Consider the following 20,484-nt stretch of genomic DNA (forward strand, 5'->3'; position numbering starts at 1 on the left):
CGGATACGTACAATATAACCATTTTTTTCTCGATATTTTCATTTTTTAATGTTTTGGTTGAACTATATAAGTACCAAAAAAATACTCAAAAAGGTAGCCATGTTTCAATTTTTCAGAAGAAAAGCTAGTATTTAAGATGGGGAGGGGGATGTCGGCGTTTTAGACAGAGTTATCTCCCAATGGCGTGTTCTAAAAATCCAAACATGGCTGCCTCAAGCGTGCTGTCATAAAAACATGTCTTTCCGCTGTAAAAAAAAACCCAAAAAAAAACTACTCTATCAAATTAAATTAAATTTTTTTTTACTTCGGAGATCTTCAGTCCAAAAAGGATACGTACAATATAACCTTTTTTTTTCGATATTTTCATTTTTTAATGTCTTGATTAAACTGTATAAGTACCAAAAAAAAATACTCAAGCTGAGATCGAAACCAAAACCTAACGACAGTGAGTCAAGTACGATAACTAATAGATTTTTTAAAAAGTGTTTCCAAACCTACTTATTCTTAACATATGACTTCTGCGTACCAATTTTTAAAAAATTTTTACCGGCCCTGAGCAGCCTTTTTTTGGGGGGGGGGGGATTAAACCGATCAAAAAGTTTTCCACGTGTCTGAATACCCTATATACCAACTTTCAAATCTGTAGATTAAGAATTTGTCGAGTTTATAGGTTGAGAAGTGTCCTCACACACATACACATTCTCACTTTTATAGATATACACACACACACATTCTCACTTTTATAGATACACACACACACATTCTCATTTTATAGATATATATATATATACACACACACATTCTCACTTTTATAGATATACACACACATACACATTCTCACTTTTATAGATATACACACACACATTCTCACTTTTATAGATACACACACACACATTCTCATTTTATAGATATATATATATACACACACACATTCTCACTTTTATAGATATACACACACATACACATTCTCACTTTTATAGATATACACACACACACATTCTCACTTTTATAGATACACACACACACATTCTCATTTTATAGATATATATATATACACACACACATTCTCACTTTTATAGATATACACACACATACACATTCTCACTTTTAGATGTACACACACATACACATTCTCACTTTTATAGATATATACACACACACACACACATTCTCACTTTTATAGATATATATATATACACACACACACATTCTCACTTTTATAGATATATACACACACACATTCTCACTTTTATAGATATATACACACACACACACACACACACATTCTCACTTTTATAGATATATACACACACACACACACACACATTGAGTTTATAGGTTGAGAAGTGTCCTCACACACATACACATTCTCACTTTTCTAGATATACACACACACACACACACACACACACACACACACATTCTCATTTTTATATATATACTAGAAGGTGCACCTGGTGTTGCCCAGTATTAAACGTAACGTTAAATTCCTTTAAAAAATAAAGTAAAAAAAAAAAAAATGGAAAAAAACTGAGACATGTGCATGCAAGTATTATATTGCACACACACGCATACACACACATATACACATGCATGCACACACACACACATATAGATCATTATGTGCATGCAAGTATTATATTGCACACACATACAACACACGTACACACAAACACACATGCACACACATACACATAAACACGCACACATACACATAAACACGCACACATACACACACACACATATACACACACATGCACATGCACACACATACACACACACATACACACACACATTCTCACTTTTATAGATATATACACACACATTCTCACTTTTATAGATACACATACACATACACACATACACACGCACATACATACACACGCACATACATACACACGCACATACACACACACACATACACACACATACACACATAGATCATTTAAAACTAAACATCCAAAAAAAATTATCGCTAAATTTCCAAACTGCAACTTTTTCGTATAGTACATAGGTTGAGAAGTATCCTCGCACACACACACACACGCACACACACAGATCATTTAAAACTAAATAAAACATGTTCTCGCATTTTATTTTACCAGACATCACACAAATCCTGTCGGCACAGAATGGCGTTGGCTGATGGATGGCGCGGACGTCGTTTTGAAAGGTGCATTGGACGGTCATCGGAAAATGATTAAACAGTTTAGAGGTTCGTTTGATGTTATTTTCTGTCCTCTCTGTTTAGCGTGTCTCTTTCACGTCGGATGTCGCGTGCATGGTGACCATGGCAACACAAAGTGATGCAGCAGGAGCAGCATCGTCATCTTCATCCTTGTCATTATTGATTTTTTTTTTTTTTTTTTTTTTTAATTCCATTTTCACCCCAAACAAGGCACAGTGCCACTTTGATGTAAGGGGCTACTATCAGGGACATAAGTTGCAGGGATACTATATAGGGAGTTGAGCAGCAAGATGTCTGTTTACATTACACTTGAACTTCTGCATGTCAGTACAGTTAAGGAGGCAGGGGCCTGGAAGAGAATTCCAGAGTGCAGCAGTCTGAGGGAAGGCTTTATGGCATCTAGGGATCTCTACAGTGTAGGGGTGGGATTTTGCTGTTTGTCGGATTTGTCGAGAATATTGCTATCGAAGGGGTACTAGTGCTCGGAGTTTTTTTTTTTTTTTTTTTTTTACACAGTGATCACCACTTATCAAGGCCCAGAAGCCACTCAGGGGTAAGGGTTATTGCAAGTACATTACGTTAGTGTGGAGATTTGATGAAGTGTTTACTTAAGGGGGCGGTTCATTAGGAATTTGTTAACGTTGGACTTGAACACATCAAAGCACATGTTAAAGCACTTGTTAGTGAAATACTTGTAAAACAGGCACAAGGATGCCACGTTTCGGTGATGGGACAGACGTTGGAGTTTAGTTGATAGTTCAGGACCTATTAATGTGAACAGTCGTCTCGTTGCCCAACTCCCTGCAAATTTGGTCCCAATACCTTGATTCACCATCGAAGTATTGAAATCGTTTTTTTTTTTTTTACAAAGGAATCACGATTTATCAAGGCCCAGAGACCACTCGAGGATAAGGGTTAAAGAGTGTACAGTAGTCAGAGGAAGAGTGTGGGAAATTATTGATAGTGTTTTCAGCTAAAGTGTTTCTCGTGAATGTTTGGCAAGGAGAGACTATAGATTGGAGTTCAGCCGAGCACTTGCCATGAAAATAACGATAAAGCAGAGAAAGGCTCGCAGCTTCTCTTCTAGAAAAGGATATCTACGAGGCTAGAAAGTCTATTTTGAACTCTGTCAAGGCAGGATACGTTCCTTCTAGCAGCTCCTGCCCAAATGTGGCAACAATACTCCATTTTTGGACATACCTGGCTTTTATGGAGATACAGAATCGCATCAGCAGGTAGATATTTACTGGATCGATAGAAGGATCCCACCATTTTTCCAGCGACCTTCACAACGGATTTGATGTATGTGTTCCATTTCAGATCAGGAGTAAATGTCAATCCCAGAAGCTTGTCAAAACATGGAGCCTCCTCAAGATGAGAGCCATTCATTTCAATTGATGCCAGATGGGGATCAGTGTGTTGATGATGTAAAGATAAAAGCTTGGTTTCAGATGCATTAAAATTAACCAGCCACTTTTTCCCCCATTGTACCATGTGCTCAAGATTAGAGGAGAGAGAATCAGAGAGAACTTGGTTGTTTACGGCCTTTGATGTGTTGTCATTAATGGTAGTGTCATTAGCATAAATGTCTATAAATGATCTTAGGATGTGATTTGGAAGATCGTTGATGTAGTTTCATTTAAATAATCTTTTATTGTTCCAGTTCTGAATTTTTTAGATGAGGGCTGATTGTATTACTTTTTTTGAGTGGACTATTGTTCTCATCTTGAGTGTTATTTGTGCAATGTTTCGGTCGATGTCGCCTTTGACCTTCATCAGGTCACGATCTTCAAAAAGGAAGGAAAAAAGCTACTGGCTCCGTAGATGGTTTCGTATTCATGGAGCTATTTTTTTGTTGTTTTTTTTTTGCTGTGGATTTGTATGTGTGAAAAAATTATTATTAAAGTTACTTTCCCTTGCCAACCAAATTTTGTTTTTCACACATATGAAACTATAGCTAAAAAAAACAAAAACAACTCCAAGAATACAAAACCATCAGTAACTTTTCTCCTTCCCTTCCCAAGATGGCGACCAAATGCCTAACAAAGGTCGAAGGCTATCTCAACCAAAATGTTGCACAAATAACCTTCAAAATGTGAACAATAGTTCAATCAAGACAGGTAATACAATCAGCTCTTATCTAAAAAATTCAGAACGTTAACAGCAAAAGATCATTAAAATGAAACGAAACCATTTCAATATTTTGATGGCAAATCAAGAGTCCGTCCTGGGAATAGTAAAAGCAGTTTATGATTTGAAAGGCATCGTTAAAATGATATTTTTATCGAGTTCTTTCAACTTTTTTTTATTCGTTAGCTATTATCTCCCCTTGTTTTTCTCACACACATGAAACCATGATAGAAATAACAAAAACAACTCCAAGAATACGAAAATATCAGTAACTTTTCTCCTTTCTTTTTGAAGATGGTGCTCAACATGCCTGACGGTCAATGGCTACATTGACCGAAACGTTGCACAAATAGCCCTCAAGAGGAGAACAATAGTTTGAGCAAGACAAGTTATAGAAATAATGTGTAAAAAAAAAAAATAACCCTTATCCCTGAGTGGCTTCCGGGCCTTGATAAGTGGTGATCACTGTGTAAAAAAAAAAAAATAAATAAATAATCATCGCAAGAATTTAGAACTGTAATAGCAAAAGATTATCTAAACGAAACGATTTCAATACTTTGATGGCGAATCTAGAGTCAGTCCCAGAAAAGGTAAAAACAGTTTACTTCCCTACAACCCCTTTCCCGCAGAAGAGACATCGCGAGCCTGTCTCTGCTTTATCGTTATTTTCATGACAAGTGTTCGTCTGAGTTCCAATCTATGCTCCCCCCCTTGCCAAACTTTCACGAAAAACACTCGTCTAGCTGAAAACACTATCAATAATTTCCCCCACTCTTTATCTGTGCCTAAACCTAAATGTAGATTCCATGAACAAAGCTTCTCTCTTAGAACTACACACCTGTGGAATTGTTTTCTTTTTTCCTGCTTTCCAGTTGACTACAGTATAGTCATCTTCAAGTCCAACGTAAACAAATTCTTGATGATCAATGTAAGCCGTTCCCCTTAAGTAATCCAATTTACCAAATTTACACTTCTAACGATTACTACGATATTGTCCCTTTTTACTACTGTACACTCTTTAACCCTTATCCTCGAGTGGCCTCTGAGCCTTGATGTGGTGAGTCCTATATAAAACAAAATAAAGAATAGTTTTTAGTTGCCCTCCCTTTATTTCTTTGTTTTATTTATTTATTTTGTATTTTTATTTATTTTTTTTATTTGTTTTTGTATTTTTTATTTATTTTATTTATTTATTTGATTTTTTGTTTATTTTTTATTTGTTTATTTTTTTATTTATTTATTGTTTGTTTATTTTTTGTTTATTTTTTATTTATTTATTTTTTAACTATTTATTTTATATTTATTTATTTATTATTTATTTATTTTTTTATTTATCATTTATTTATTCATTTATTTTTTATTTATTTATCTATCGTATTTATTTATTTGATTTTTTTTGTTTATTTTTTATTTATTTTTATTTATTTATTTTTTATTTATTTATTTTTTTATTTATCTATTTTTTACTTATTTATTTTTTATATATTTTTTATTTATTTATTCATTTGATTTTTTGTTTATTTTTTGTTTATTTTTTGTTTATTTTTTATTTATTTTTTATTTATTTATTTATTTTTTTTTTCTGTTGTCTTCATTCAATTTTTCAGTGCTTTATTATTGTTTATTTTTTGTTTATTTTTTTATTTATTTATTTTTTAAGTATTTATTTTATATTTATTTATTTATTTTTTTATTTATCATTTATTTATTCATTTATTTTTTATTTATTTATTTATCTATCGTATTTATTTATTTTTTATTTATTTATTTTTTATTTATTTATTTTTTTTATTTATTTATTTTTTACTTATTTATTTTTTTATATATTTTTTATTTATTTTATTTATTCATTCATTTGATTTTTTGTTTATTTTTTTGTTTATTTTTTATTTATTTATTTTATTTTTTCTGTTGTCTTCATTCAATTTTTCAGTGCTTTATTATTGTTTGGACACTTATTATTTGCCTGTTGACAAATTAACAAAGTTCCAACTGACTACAATATGGTTGTCTTCAAGTCCAACATAAACAAGTTCTTGATGAGACGTTCCACTTTAGTTAACAAATTTACCAAATTTCCATTACTAACAATTACTATATTGTCCAATTATTTACTGTACACTCTTTAACTCTTATCCTCGAGTGGCCCCTGAGCCTTGATAAGTGGTGATTCTTTTGTAAAAAATAAAAAAAAAAAAAAAAAAAAAAATTCAATACTGTGATGGTGAATCTAGAGTTAGTCCCAGAAAAACTTAAAGCAGTTTACGATTTGAAAGGCATCGTTAAAGTGATATTTTTCATGAGTTCTTTCAACTTTATTTTTGTATCTCGACTGAAAGATGAGAACAGTTTTCTGATCCAAACAAGTAATACACAAACGATTTTTTTATTTGATTTTTTGTTTATTTTTTATTTATTTATTTATTATTTATTTATTTTTATTTATTTATTTTTTTATTTTTTTTTTATTTATTTAGTTTTTATTTTTTTTTTATTTATTTAGTTTTTATTTATTTAGTTATTATTTATTTATTTATTTTTTATTTATTTTTTTTATATATTTTATTTATTTTATTTATTTTATTTTTTGTTTATTTTTTGTTTATTTTTTATTTATTTATTTATTTATTTATTTTATTTTTTTCTGTTGTCTTCATTCAAGTAGCACAAACGATGTTTCGTTAATTTTTGGTTTTTTTTCTTTCGTCTCAGGTGTTCCCGGAGTGATTGCTGAGAAATTCAACGAAGGAATGTCCCCGAAACACTGCGCCCTATCGTTGGTCGGTGAGCCGATTATGTATCCTGAAATCAACAAATTCATCAACTTGCTTCACGAGAAAGAAATTTCGACATTTCTGGTGACAAATGCTCAATTTCCAGATGCCATTCGGTAAGTTTGTACCAGGTTTGACTAGAAACGTTTGAGTGGCACCTAAGAGGTCAAAGGTGACCAACAAAACCATGTGACCTTTGGACAGATAAAGGTCAGGCCAACGTTCCCAATGGAAGAGGGGAATAATAGTTGTAGAGAGAAGAGGTCATAAGTTGCAGGGATACTATGTAGGGAGTTGAGCAGCAAGATGTCTGTTCACATTACACTTGAACTTCTGCATGTCAGTACAATTGGGAAAACAAAAACCCGGAAAAGAGTTCCAGAGTCTAGCAGTTCTGGGGAAGAAACTGCTGGAGTAGAAGGCCTTCTTACATCTAAGGATCTCTACTGTGAAGGGGTGGGACTTTGCTGATTGTCGGGTTTGTCAAGGGTATTTATGACCAGGGGGTAAAAGGGCTTGCAGTTTGTCAGAGCATTCACGATTAAAATACTTTTAGAACAGGCAAAGGGATGCAACATTTCGTCGATGCGACAGAGGTTGAAGCTTGGAGTACAGTTCAGCACCTATCAGGTTGGCGACTCTCTTTTGAACCCTGTCCAGGAGTGAGAGACTATTAGCAGATGCACCAGCCCAAATGTGACAATAATACTCTATGCATTGGCGAATGGTGGCCTTGTAGAGGTACAGGATACTTTCAGGCGTAAGTAACTTTCTAGCACGGTAGAGAGAGCCCACCTTCCTCACAGTTGGACTTTGACTACAGATGGAGACAGATTGTGGCTTAAGCTAGGTTGGAAAAGCTTTGGGAGATGGGGAGATGAACTGACAGCAATAGACATACCCAGAAAGGATGAAGATGTTAGCGCGTAGAGGGTTGATGAGGACACACACACCAGTGCATCCCCATCAACGGTCGCGGGTGTGAAAACGAGGACACAGGACAAGATGAAGATGAAGAAGAAAGCCACAGCACACAATGCTTAGAGTCAGCAACTTGTCAGTGGGGTCACGTAGGGTCACAATGCCATGAGGGGGGGGGGCATGCGTGGTCCTCCCTCTAGTGCTGCATGTGAGATGACGCCACAAAAAATAGTGAAGAAATGATGAATGTGAGAAGTGTGAAGGGCCAATGTTGCCTTCACATTTTCGCCAAGTTTCAGAAAAATCTAATGGATGAGGCATTTTTTTTTTTTTTGCAATTTTAGGGCATTTGTGACCCCTTTTGAGCACCTGGGAATGCAGAATCCCAGTAAAAATGGACAAACAGTGCAATTTCACGCCTTAACACATGTATATTTTAATGCAGCACCATGGAAAACGACTATATAGTGTTAAGTTGTCTCCCTTTATATTGGCATTAATATGCATATAATTTGTTAAGTTATTTCCCTTATAAAAAAGCAGAGTTAACGAACTTTTCTTTTCAATATGGCGTCGTAATGTTTATGTGTTTGTTAACCGTTAAACTCTAATCGTGAATGTGTTGCATATTTATTCAATTAATGTATTAGCTGCCGTAATAAATTATATATTGTTTATATATATACCGTCGGAGTTGGATTATTTTACTTGTTTTTCATATAGATATAAATACCAAGTTTTTGAGTAATATGAAAAAAGCTCCAAAAAGGCATGTTCTTTTTTTTTTTTCTTTTTTTTTTTTTTTTTTTTTTTTGCCCTAAAATTCCCAGAGGGATGTGAACCAGAATTTTTCCAGGGTCACTCATACTGAATTTATATTAAGAACAATGGCCTCCACATTTTCACCAAGTTTCAGGAAAATCTAATGGATGGATCAAACACTATGGGGCAAAAAGTGTCATTTTTGGGTCATTTTTGACCTCTTTTGAGCCCCTGGGGACGCAACGGGAATTTCTGCAAAAAATATTTTTTTTACTGTGCACATCTATTTAATGAAATACAATTTGTGGCAAAATTTCAGGAAAAACTAATCGACGGTTATCTGGAAATAGTCTGGACTAACGGACGCACAGATGTCACTGAAAACATAGATTTTTCTCCGATAAATCAGAGAACCAAAAATAGAAATTCTATTCCTGATGAAGGCATTATATTGTCAAAACTTAGTTGATTAGAAGCAAATGTTTGTTTGTTCTATTTAAAAAAAAAAAAAAAAAAGTCTGCGTCCTATTGACTTTCTAAACTTGCAGATAAATTTTATGAATTTTAATTTGCAGAAATTTAATTCCCTTCGCAATGGTGATGCCCTATCCAGAATATTGAGCACTTTTTTTCAGGATAGGATTTAATTTGTAAATATCAATATTATATTACCATTTTGAATGTATTTGTGTACACCTCAATTGTCTTCTCTGATTAATTTTTTTATTACAAATTTTTTTTTTTTTGCTGTCATTTTCAGGACGTTAGTGCCGGTGACCCAACTGTATGTGAGCGTAGACGCAAGCGACAAGGATAGCTTAAAAAAAATCGACCGTCCACTTTTCAGAGATTTCTGGCAGCGATTTTTATCGAGTCTTGAGGCATTGAGCACAAAGCGCCAACGGACGGTTTACAGGCTGACCCTGGTCAAGGGCTGGAACACTGACGAGATTGAAGCCTACGCAAAACTTGTAGATTATGGAAAACCTGATTTTATCGAAGTTAAGGTAACACCAATTGTTTACATGTCGTACGTCATCGTTGTTTCGTTTAACGCCTGCATGTGTTCGACCATTGGTGCTTGTTAGAATACTAAAATACAGTCGACAGATCGTTTTGTTTTGTTGTTTTATTTTTTAAGCAAAAACAATATTACGTACTTAATAGTCATGTCGAAAATAGTAATATATCCAAAAATTATGAAAAATTATTGAATAAAAAGTTATTTATGATTACAAGTAATTTTTATGGAAAATTGGGTAAAGTTGCATTTTCTTAGATGTTATAAAGTAGACAGTAGGAGTCTGCACGCAGGGGACATAACTCTGAATGATGGCTGAAATATTTGCTTTTTGTAGCTATGTAGATAGACTTTTTTTTTTTTAACTAAAAACACCGTAGCAGTTGTTCTGTTTGATTAATTTTTTTGTAATTTTTGGATATATTACTATTTTCGACATAATTAAGTATGTAATGTTGTTTTTGATTAAAACGAAATATTTCGGCCCTGTCGGTGGGGCATTAGAATACGCCGACTGCCCCCCCCCCCTGCAGAGGGTAAAAGTCCCTCAATGGGGGTCCTGGATATGACCTTAAACTATATCCGATGGTGAGGCCCCAGCTTGCGGGCTTTAGGGAGTGTGGAGCCACCCTTTAATTGCCATTGCTCCCAGGTCCACTCTGACCCGGAGTTGTAGTACCTGTTAGGGTCCCAACTATGGGTTAAATAGAAACTGACTTACAAAAAACAAATATATTCTATTAAAAAAAATTTCTCGAAAATCACCAGATTCGGCATTAAATAACGTGAAAAGGGTTGATATGCCGTAAAACAAAAACAACTAACCAACCAAAACGAAATATTAAAAAAAAATCGATTTATAACCTATACCTTAACAAGCACCAGACCGTTTGTAGGAACTATCTTGAGCCACGTTTTTATGTTTCCGTGTTTTATTTAATGTTTATTTTTATCACGGCCTCTCGTGGTTTTTTTTTCTTTTTTTTTTTTACAAAAGCAGGACTCCACATTGCGAGTGAAACAGTCGCATTTGCGAGTGGTTTTTAAACAAAGTGATTTTTCAAAATTGGCGACTAGAAATAATGAAACGCTTATCTTTTGGCGATTGTGTTTCTTTGAATTTATATAATCTGTTTATGAAAGTATAGAAATAAAAGTCATTGAAATCAAAATAACAACATTTCAAACATCATAAAAAAAAACTAATCCAACCTTCGACCTTCTTGAGGTGTATCTTGTCGGACTTGTGGATGTTTCTGTCAAACTCGGGAATTTGGACGGAATTTCAAGCGGAACCCTTAATTTACTTCACGGATGAGTTATATTATTATTTGGATTCATCAGACGACCATTAACTATTTTATTTTACAAAAATATCACACTATATTACAATAAAAAAAAAACAATTCATGGTACTTGTACAGTTTAATCAAGACATTAAAAAAAAGTCAAAATAGCAAATATAGGCATGAGAGAAAAAAAACAGAGGAACTGATTTGCGTTGTCACCATTTCCGGTAGCACTACGCCAGAAATTAGGAAGTACGTGAGCTGACTATGACCCCCCAAAAAGTAGTTTCACTTGAAAAAGAGATTGCGAAAAGATTTATCAACTTTTTTGGGGGTATCGTAAGCGGAAAAATTTGGAACTAGAGTTTCATGTGTGTACTATCAATAAAAGTGACCATACAAAAAAGTCTGGAAACTTATTGAAGGCACTTTTTATATAATGTAAGATATACAATTAAAAAAACAATACTTAGACTTGGATTAAAAACCATAGGATTGTAAGTAATTTATTATTTGTACGGAAGAAAAATAAAAGAACTAGCGTGGGTGGAGGCGCCCGACTTTGCTCGGGCATAAAATACGTTTAAATATGATATTTTAATTTGTCCAGATTTTGTATATATTATTATTATAGAGTTGTGATTTCAAAAGTAAAAAAAAAAGTATTTGAGTCCCATCAGCTAGAATCGAAACCGAAGTTCAAAGCTCGTGACGTTACCACTGTACCAACGTGACACGCATATATGAACTGATTACAAATTTAAAATAAACTTAGATGAATGCACAAAACGTCTAATGATTTAAAATTTTGACCCATTTTTTTTTTTTTTACCTCTATTTTAACCGGCTAAAGACCCATAAAAAAACGGTCCTTTAAAAAATCCAATCATTTGGGGGCCCTAGCACTGCTCTGCAACTTTTAGTTTCGGAGGAGATAGAGTTTAAAAATATGAAGACAGACAGACATATTTTCCGATGCCAAAAACGATTCCTTTAATTATCTTTTTTTGTTTGATTTTGCTTAATCTTTCCTTGCTGGTTGTAATAATAAAATAATAAACATTTATTGATTTCAAACTTCCAGTAAAACTAAAATCACCCCTACCCATCCTCCCTCCTAAGTGTTTTTTCTGTTTGATTTTGTTTTAAAAAAAAGCCTCCATTGCTCGTAGTAGTAATAATAATAAATATTTATTGATTTTTAACTACCAGTAAAACTAAAATCTCAAGATCACCCCCCACCCCCACAAGTGTGTTTTTACGTTTGAGAAAATATAGGCACATTTAAGATGCGGGTTTCACGGTAATCAGAACAAAATAAGCATTTCCTGGTTAAATCAGCCCTGTTGGTGGGGCATTAGAATACGCCGACTGCCCCCCTGCAGAGGGTAAAAGTCCCTCAATGGGGGTCCTGGATATGACCTTAAACTATATCCAGTAGTGAGGCCCCAGCTTGTGGGCTTTAGGGAGTGTGTAGCCACCCTTTAATTACCATCACTCCCAGGTCCACTCTGACCCGGAGTGGTAGTACCTGTTAGGGTCCCAACTATGGGTTAAATAGAAACAGACGTGAAAACAACAAATCCTATTTAAAAAAATTTTCTTCAAAATCTTTGGATTCGGCATTAAATAATCTGAAAAGGGTTGATATGCCGGAAAACAAAAACAATCAACCGATCCTGGTTAAATATTTAGAGATTTATAAAGAATCAGAATCAGTAATTGTATTGGAATCGGGGGGGGATGTTGGAATCATTCCATCACTGTTATCAATATGGTTGGAGCTAACAGCTAATTCCAAAAATCAATCGCCTTATTGGAATTATTGGAGGAATTTCGGCGGGATTCAACCATCACAGCAGTATAAAAGGCAATACGACAAAAGAACGTCATTTTTACGACTGAGTTTTTTCAAGTACTTTAACCACTATGCCAAATAAAAAAAAATCCAAATGATATAAATGATTTTTTTTTTTTAAATTTTTATTCCTCAGGGCGTAACTTATTGTGGTGAGTCGAAAGCTTCTACGCTGACCATGAAGAATGTCCCGTGGCACGAAGAAGTAGCTGGATTTGTTGAACAGTTGGCTGACCACCTGCCTGGCTATGAGATTGCCTGCGAACACGAACATTCCAACTGTCTGCTGATTGCCAACAAAAAAGTAAGTGATGATGTTGAGTTTTTTTTTTTTTTTTTTTTTTTTTTTTTTGTAATCAAAATTATTGATATTCATGGAAGCATCTAATGTGTAAAAGAAAGAAAGAAAAGTGGAACGGGAAAAATTTGCAAAATTCGATTTATTACAAAAAATAAATGTTTTGACAAAATCTAGTTCTCTGTTAAGTATGCATATGAGTCGTTTGCTATTTTTTTTTTTTGTTAGGTTTTACAGCTTTTCGGGTTATTTAATGCCGAATCCAGTTATTTTGGAAATAGTATTCATGTTGCATCCAATTATTTTGTAGAAAGTTTTTATTCTTCAAGTTCTTTGTATTTTCAATTGATAGTTTGTAGTGTTTGGTTTGGTTGTTTTGTAATGGAGTACTCCATCCTTGGACCTACTTGGCTTTTATATTTATACTAGCAGGGGTACCCGGCGTTGCCCAAGTGTTTTGAGGTGTGTGTGCTCTTAAATAAAAAGAAACTGGGGGGGGGGGGTAAAAAGTTTTGGTAAGTTGGTAGGATCGAACCCGAAGCCCTGAGACGAAGTTGGAAAATAAAATGTGAAAAAAACATGAACCGTTCGGCCAGGCAGAATGAGTTACTGAAAGATGTTTGAATTTATTTAAGTAAGAACAAAATTGACAGGTGCCCGCACGGAAGTCATAGAGTTAAGATTTTGTGCGAGCGCTACGACGGCGACGTAAGCAATAGCAGTTAACATTTTCTGCGTGAACGTTTTTAATGAGGTCAATGACCAGGTTTGTTTGTTATAAGCGAAGTAAAAAAAGAAAACAGAAAAACGAACGTTAAAAACTTATCTGAAAAATAAAACAAAACAAAACATTGAAAAAAAAAAAGCACAAAAAAAAAATCAACGTACGGCAAACGAATGATGTTAAAAGTAAAAATTGAAAAAAAGAAAACAGAAAAACGAACGTTAAAACTAAAAACCAAAAAAAAAAAAAAAACACATGAAAAATGGCTTAAATAAGCCTGTTTCGATATTAAAATTTAACCCGGGTGTTTTTGGGTGTGTGGTCGGGGGTGGGGGGGCGTTAATGAAAACCTAAGAATAAGCGAAGTAAAAAAAAAAACCAGAAAAACGAATGTTACGTGAAAAATGGCTTAAATAACACTGGTTTAATATTTAAATTAAAAAAATCAAAAAAAAAAAAAAAAAGAAGACATCTCACACCACGATTCGAACCCAAAACGTTTAGATAATGACCCAACGCGCTAACGCGACGCACATGAAATTTAGTCAGTTCTTCAACTATTTAAACTAAATCAGGTCATGACGTCATCTGACACATGCGTAGAACCGGGCGTCGTCACGAGAGGACGATTTTTGTTGACCCCCCCCCTGTCGAAAATTGTCGATTTCAGGGTGAAAAAAATGAACGTTTTTGGCCACTTTTTCGATATTTTTGGGCGAAGGATGGAGCTTCAATATGATACCAAGTTTGTGAATTTTTTTTGTGTCTGTCGAAAGTTTTTAGCAGACACACAAACATACACACATAAGCACATACATACATTTTTGCTTTTATATATATACTAGGGGGGGGTACCCGGCGTTGCCTGGGTATTTGTAGGTGTATGTATGAGGGGGGGGGGTAATTAATAATCCTGCTTAAATATTATAAAAAAGACGATGTAAAAAAAAAAATCCAAAACCAAAACGGAAAAAAATGGCATAAATAAACCTGTGTATGGGGGGGGGGTAAATTAAAGAATAAGCGAAGTAATAAAAAAAAAAAACGCTTGGTCGGGAGGAGGGATTGAACCTGGAAGCTTTGACACAGAGGTGGAAACCAATACCAATACTTAACGGTCTCGACCACGAGTGAGAGTAATTGATTAACATGTTAAGTTAAAGCTTATAAAGCTAAAAGAGGTTTGATTGACAGGACGATGCTAAATGAGGTCATCGCGCGATCGTTATTTTTAGTTTTCACTTTCCCCAGATGATGGTGGGAAGGGGGGGAAAGCAGAGCGAAAGCCGAGAACGTTTTTCACTGTATTTATACTAAAATACAGGACAAACAGGGTACAAAGCGAAATATCGCGAATCTCATAATAGTCGACGTAAATAAATCTAGAGACGACCCGCGTTCCCAAATCCTACATATTATGATGTAGGACCCATATAAACAGTTGTAAGCGTTAGTAACGACCCCGGGAACGTGTGCTCGAAAAGCCTTTTGAAGACATACATGAAATGGTCACACACATTTTGCCTTTTATATATATAGGTATAGACACATACATACATTTTGCCTTTTATATATAGATTTCTTTTTTGGGGTTATTTTTTGTATGACGGCTATAGGTGAAAATTCAACACGTAAATTTGTTAATTTTTTTTCATTAACTGCAAAGAATTTTATAAGACTTGAAAATTTATGTCTTTCTTGCATTATGTGGTTTGTAGGTTCAAACCCCGCTCATAAATTTTTTTTTTTTTTTTTTAATCAAGACATTATATTTCCAAGGCCGCTGGAAAAATGGTTGGATCCTTCTATCGATCCAGTAGATATCTCACTGCTGATGCAATTCTCTATCTATATAAGAGCCAGATACGTCCAAGGATGGAATACTGTTGCCACATATGGGCAGGAGCTGCTAGAAAGGACTTGTCCTGCCTTGATAGGGTTCAAAATAGACTTTGTGGCCTGGTGGGAGATGTCCTTTTCTCTTCGCTGAAACCTCTATCTCACAGAAGAGATGTTGCGAGTTTGTCTCTGCTTTATCGTTATTTTCATGGAAAGTGTTCGACTGAGCTTCAATCTATGGTCCCCCCTCGCCAAACTTTCACAAGAAACACTAGACTAGCTAAAAACATTATCAATAATTTTCCCCACTCTTTATCTGTGCCTAAACCTAAACATAGATTCCATGATCAAATCTTCTTTCTTAGAACTGCACGCCTCTGGAATTGTCTTCCGTTTTCCTGCTTTCCAGCTGTCTATAATATGGTTGTCTTCAAGTCCAACGTGAACAAGTTTCTGATGAGCCGTTCCGCTTAAGTTAACAAATTTACCGAACTTCCATTACTATTGATTACTATATTGTCCTTTTGACTACTCTACACTCTTTAACCCTTATCCTTGAGTGGCCAATCGGCCTTGATAAGTGGTGACGCCTATGTAAAAAAAAAAAAAGCATAGTTTACGACAGGAAAACACCGGGCAGCCTGCTAGTACAATATAAACCCATTCATTGTAGTTACTTAGTCTCTCCTGCAATTACTAATTTTTATCCAAATATTTTTTTGTCAATCTATATATCTATAAAAGTGAACGTGTCTGTCTGTCTGTCTGTGTGTCTGTCTGTCTGTGTACATTTCCCTACCCAATAACTCTGTCAATTTTTAGTCTATAGACTCGAAATTTGAAATACCGGGTACTGAGATTTGGGAAAATCGATGTGACAGGTGTCAGCCAGAAATTTGGCTGTTAAGGGGTCAAATTTCAACGATTTGACCTTTAAGAACTCTACCAAACTCCTCCGACAATTTTGGGTCTAGACACTTGAAATTTTAGATATAGGTTCCTTGAACCTGGATCTAACTTAATAAAGTGATTTGAGCCCGAAACTATAAATTTTAAGGGGTCATAATAGGGGTCAAAGTTTTAAAAAATTAACCATTTTTTTTTGTTTTTTGCTTTTTTTGCACAGCATACACCTCCAAACACCCGAGCAACGCCGGGCACCCCTGCTAGTTATCTATAAAGTAGCAGAAGATGGAAATGGATTTAAAGATTAGAAACTAATAAAAATGTTGAATTGTTTTTCTTATTTCTGAATTCTTTGGTTTTATTTTCAGTTCAAAAAGAACGGTGAATGGTACACTTGGATCAATTACGACCGATTCCATGAATTGGTTAAGGAACACAACGGAAACACTGAGGGATCGCCAACATTTTCAGCGGAAGACTATATGGCACGCACACCAGATTGGGCCGTGTACGGCGCCAAAGAGCAAGGATTCAACCCATCTGAGACTCGATTCCGGCGGAAAAAGCAGAAAGACATTTCTGGCTGTTGATGTTTGAAAGAAATAATTATTTAAAGACAAAAACAAATATTTTTTTTTTTTATTCTTCTTTTAAGTTTTCTGAGAACTTTTTAAAAAATAAACTTTTTTAAAGAAACTTCATTTTAACGTTTTGCGTTGTAAATACTTGATGAATAGAAATTCTTTCAGCAGGAATTCTTGGTTGAGATGGGGGGAAAAAATGTTCCAAGGACCAAATGTTTTGCATGTGGTGCAAATACCTAAGAAATAAAATTATATCGGACAGATTTTAAAAGCTGGACCTCTTCAGCTTCATCATTTTCATCATTCTCATCTTCATCATCAACCTCCTCCTCGTCCTCATTATCATCATTAGGGCTATGACAACAGCATATTCTTTTCATTGTTTTTACTCTTGAGTATATATCCGACACAGAATTAATCAACCACATCACTCTACATAAAAACATAAGATATCAATGTACATACATACATTATATATATATATATATATATATGAAAATAATTTCTGACGAGGACGCTTCACAGAACGTCTGAAACGCGCATAAAAACGATTTCAATGACTTAAAAACATTATTACAATGATCTAAACATAATTCTCAATGAAAAACCAAGACAGAATAATAAAATAATGTTAAAAAATACACATTGTTGGTGACTACTCCCTTATTTAAATATATATATATATATATATATATATATATATATACACACACATTGATATCTGTGGTTCTCGGTTGATTGTGTCCAAATGTGTTGGAAAACACACAAAGAATCGGGTCAACCAGAGGTCAAATGGGGCTTTGTCCTGTAAGTGCATGTTCATTGGCTGATAGGAAGGGCACGGTGGATACTAGAAAGCTGATTGGCTAACTAAAATCTCAATAGAAGGTGCATATATAAAAACGACAGACAGACAACCACAAAATTTGTGCATAAGCCTGAAGAGTCCTAGAGTGGATGAAGCGCGGAATATTCAGTGTAGCTTAATCGCCATATATATTTTATAAATTTATATACATATATATACATATATACTTGAGAATCAGAACAAGTAAAATAATATGCTGTTGTCATAGCCCTAATTACCATCATTTGGTTTTGATATCAAACCACGTTTTATGCACTCATTTCTTGGTCTACCACACCTAGTTCCCTTTTTTTTTTTTTAAATTTCTTTTTTAATTTCCTTTGAAGATTGTAACGCTGGGTATGAGGCAGCCAAACCAGCTGCCAACATTGCCCTGCTTTTTATTTAAACCAACCGGGAGCTCTTTTTAGTATCCTCGTTGTTCCCTTAAGTGCAATTGTCTGGATCTCTTTTGCACTTGGTTCACCAGAAATATTAGTTAGGTAGGACTTCAGGTTCTTCTTCTTCATAAGCTCTGTGACACCTATGATAACTGGTATGATTGATGTCTCCCTAAGATTCCAGTTTCTTTTCATATCATACATGAGACCTTGATATTTGGTCTGCTTCAGCTCTGTTCATAAGCCCTGTGGCACTTATAATAACTGATATGATTGACTTCTTGGCCTTTGGGACAAGATCAAAGTTGGCCATGTGCCTAAGTTTTTTGTTCATCGTTGATTTTGACTGTATTTTTTAACATGAATAAAAGATTTAATATCTCAAAGTGTAGTATCTGTTCCGGCAGATACTGCAAGTAAAGACCATATGTGGGGGCGACCCCACATATAAGACCTTGGTCAATGTAGGGGCAACCCTTCATACCAATTGTCACTATCCAGCTCCCCTACTCCCCGGGGAGTTGGTCCCCATTTCCCCTTCACTCCTCACATTAAAAATCGGCCTTGTGCCTAATTTGCTCAGTGGGGGAGCAAATAAATACCTCAAAGTGTAGTATCTGTTCTTCAGATGCTGCACTTCTATTTCTTGTTCTCTTTCGGTGGAGGAGAAATCCTTCACGACTGAGACAATTTTTATTTTTATACCTTTTCTCCACGTTAAAAAACGACCCTGGTGTCTAACTCTGTCCTGTGGGGAGGCATAGTAAATAGGTACTCTAGAGTCAAAAGAATGAAAAGAATATTCTGTTGTCATAGCCGTAGTCATGAGTAAGTTTCTTGAGTCTGTGTTAAATAGACACATTGTCAACTACATCAACAAATGATGCAAGTAACATGGAACAGTCCTGAAAGGACTGCACTCATTATCGATGTCACAGTTCCAAACGACTTTGGCCTTAATAGAGCAGAACGGGAAAAGATAACAAAATATCAGGACTTCAAAATGATCTAAAAGCAACATGGTCTCTGAAAGAAATAAACATCATACCAGTTGTGACAGGAGCAACTGGCCTAATAAAAAAGAACCTTCAGAAATACTTAGAAGCAATCCCTGGAAAACCAAGTTATAAGGAAATAGAGATAGCAGCCATAAAGGAAACTGTGTCTATTCTTAAAAGAGCCCTAGGATATGAATTTAAATTATAATAGAATCAAGTGTTAGCCCCAGGAAGGAGCCCCTTGATCTCTTCAAACTAGCAAAAGTAAAACAAAAACCACCATACTCAGTGACAAGCAACATGGTTTCAGTCCAGCGAGATCTGCAGCTGATGTACTGATTGTAAATTTGCATAGGATCACTGAATCTATTGACAAGGTTTTCTTCTCAAAAGCAATAGCTCTTGGCATATCAAAGGCATATGATAGAGTTTGAAATAAAAGTCGGCTTCACAACATTTCGAGCTATGGAATATCTGGAAATGTCTTAGCTGTACCTGATAACCGGCGTTGCTCGACGGACTCGTGCCCACTCTTGAAAGAAAATTAAAGTAAGGTTGGTGGTGGTGTTGTTGTTGCTTCCCAACCTGCTCATGTTACAAACGGTTTTTGGAATAGACACTCCCAACTCCTCATGGTAAGAACGACCATTGGAACGTCAAGAACAGGTGGAGAGGGATGGTGCTTTAAGGATATTGAACAACCCCAGCCAGTGGTGCCTACTGAAATTTAAAAAACCCACTAGTAGAATAGTGGAGACCAGTTTTCTGCATCTCGGTACAAACCAATTAGTGTCCTGTGTGTCATCATTTAGGGCTAGGACAACAGCATATTCTTTTCATTGTTTTGACTCTCGAGTGTGTATCCGTTGATATCTTATATACTTTTATATAGAGTGATGTGTCGGATATATACTTGAGTCAAATAAGAATATTCTGTTATAGCC

At 34.9% G+C, this 20,484-nt stretch overlaps 1 protein-coding gene across 1 annotated transcript in view; it reads left to right on the top strand.

Annotated features, from left to right (window-relative positions):
* LOC145270959 (S-adenosyl-L-methionine-dependent tRNA 4-demethylwyosine synthase TYW1-like) overlaps window positions 1-17,411 on the top strand; it is a 72,388-nt gene extending 54,977 nt beyond the window's left edge. The window contains exons 11-15 of the mRNA XM_080126504.1: window positions 2,106-2,215; window positions 7,031-7,208; window positions 9,536-9,782; window positions 13,080-13,247; window positions 17,079-17,411. Of these exons, the coding sequence (XP_079982630.1) occupies window positions 2,106-2,215; window positions 7,031-7,208; window positions 9,536-9,782; window positions 13,080-13,247; window positions 17,079-17,300 (925 nt within the window). The 3' untranslated portion in view covers window positions 17,301-17,411. The remainder of the gene's footprint in view (window positions 1-2,105; window positions 2,216-7,030; window positions 7,209-9,535; window positions 9,783-13,079; window positions 13,248-17,078) is intronic.
* Window positions 17,412-20,484: the final 3,073 nt, after the last annotated feature.

The sequence above is a fragment of the Euprymna scolopes genome, chromosome 46 (assembly GCF_053919585.1).
Source record: "Euprymna scolopes isolate OS-2025 chromosome 46, ASM5391958v1, whole genome shotgun sequence".
In the NCBI taxonomy this organism is placed as follows: Eukaryota; Metazoa; Mollusca; class Cephalopoda; order Sepiida; family Sepiolidae; genus Euprymna; species Euprymna scolopes.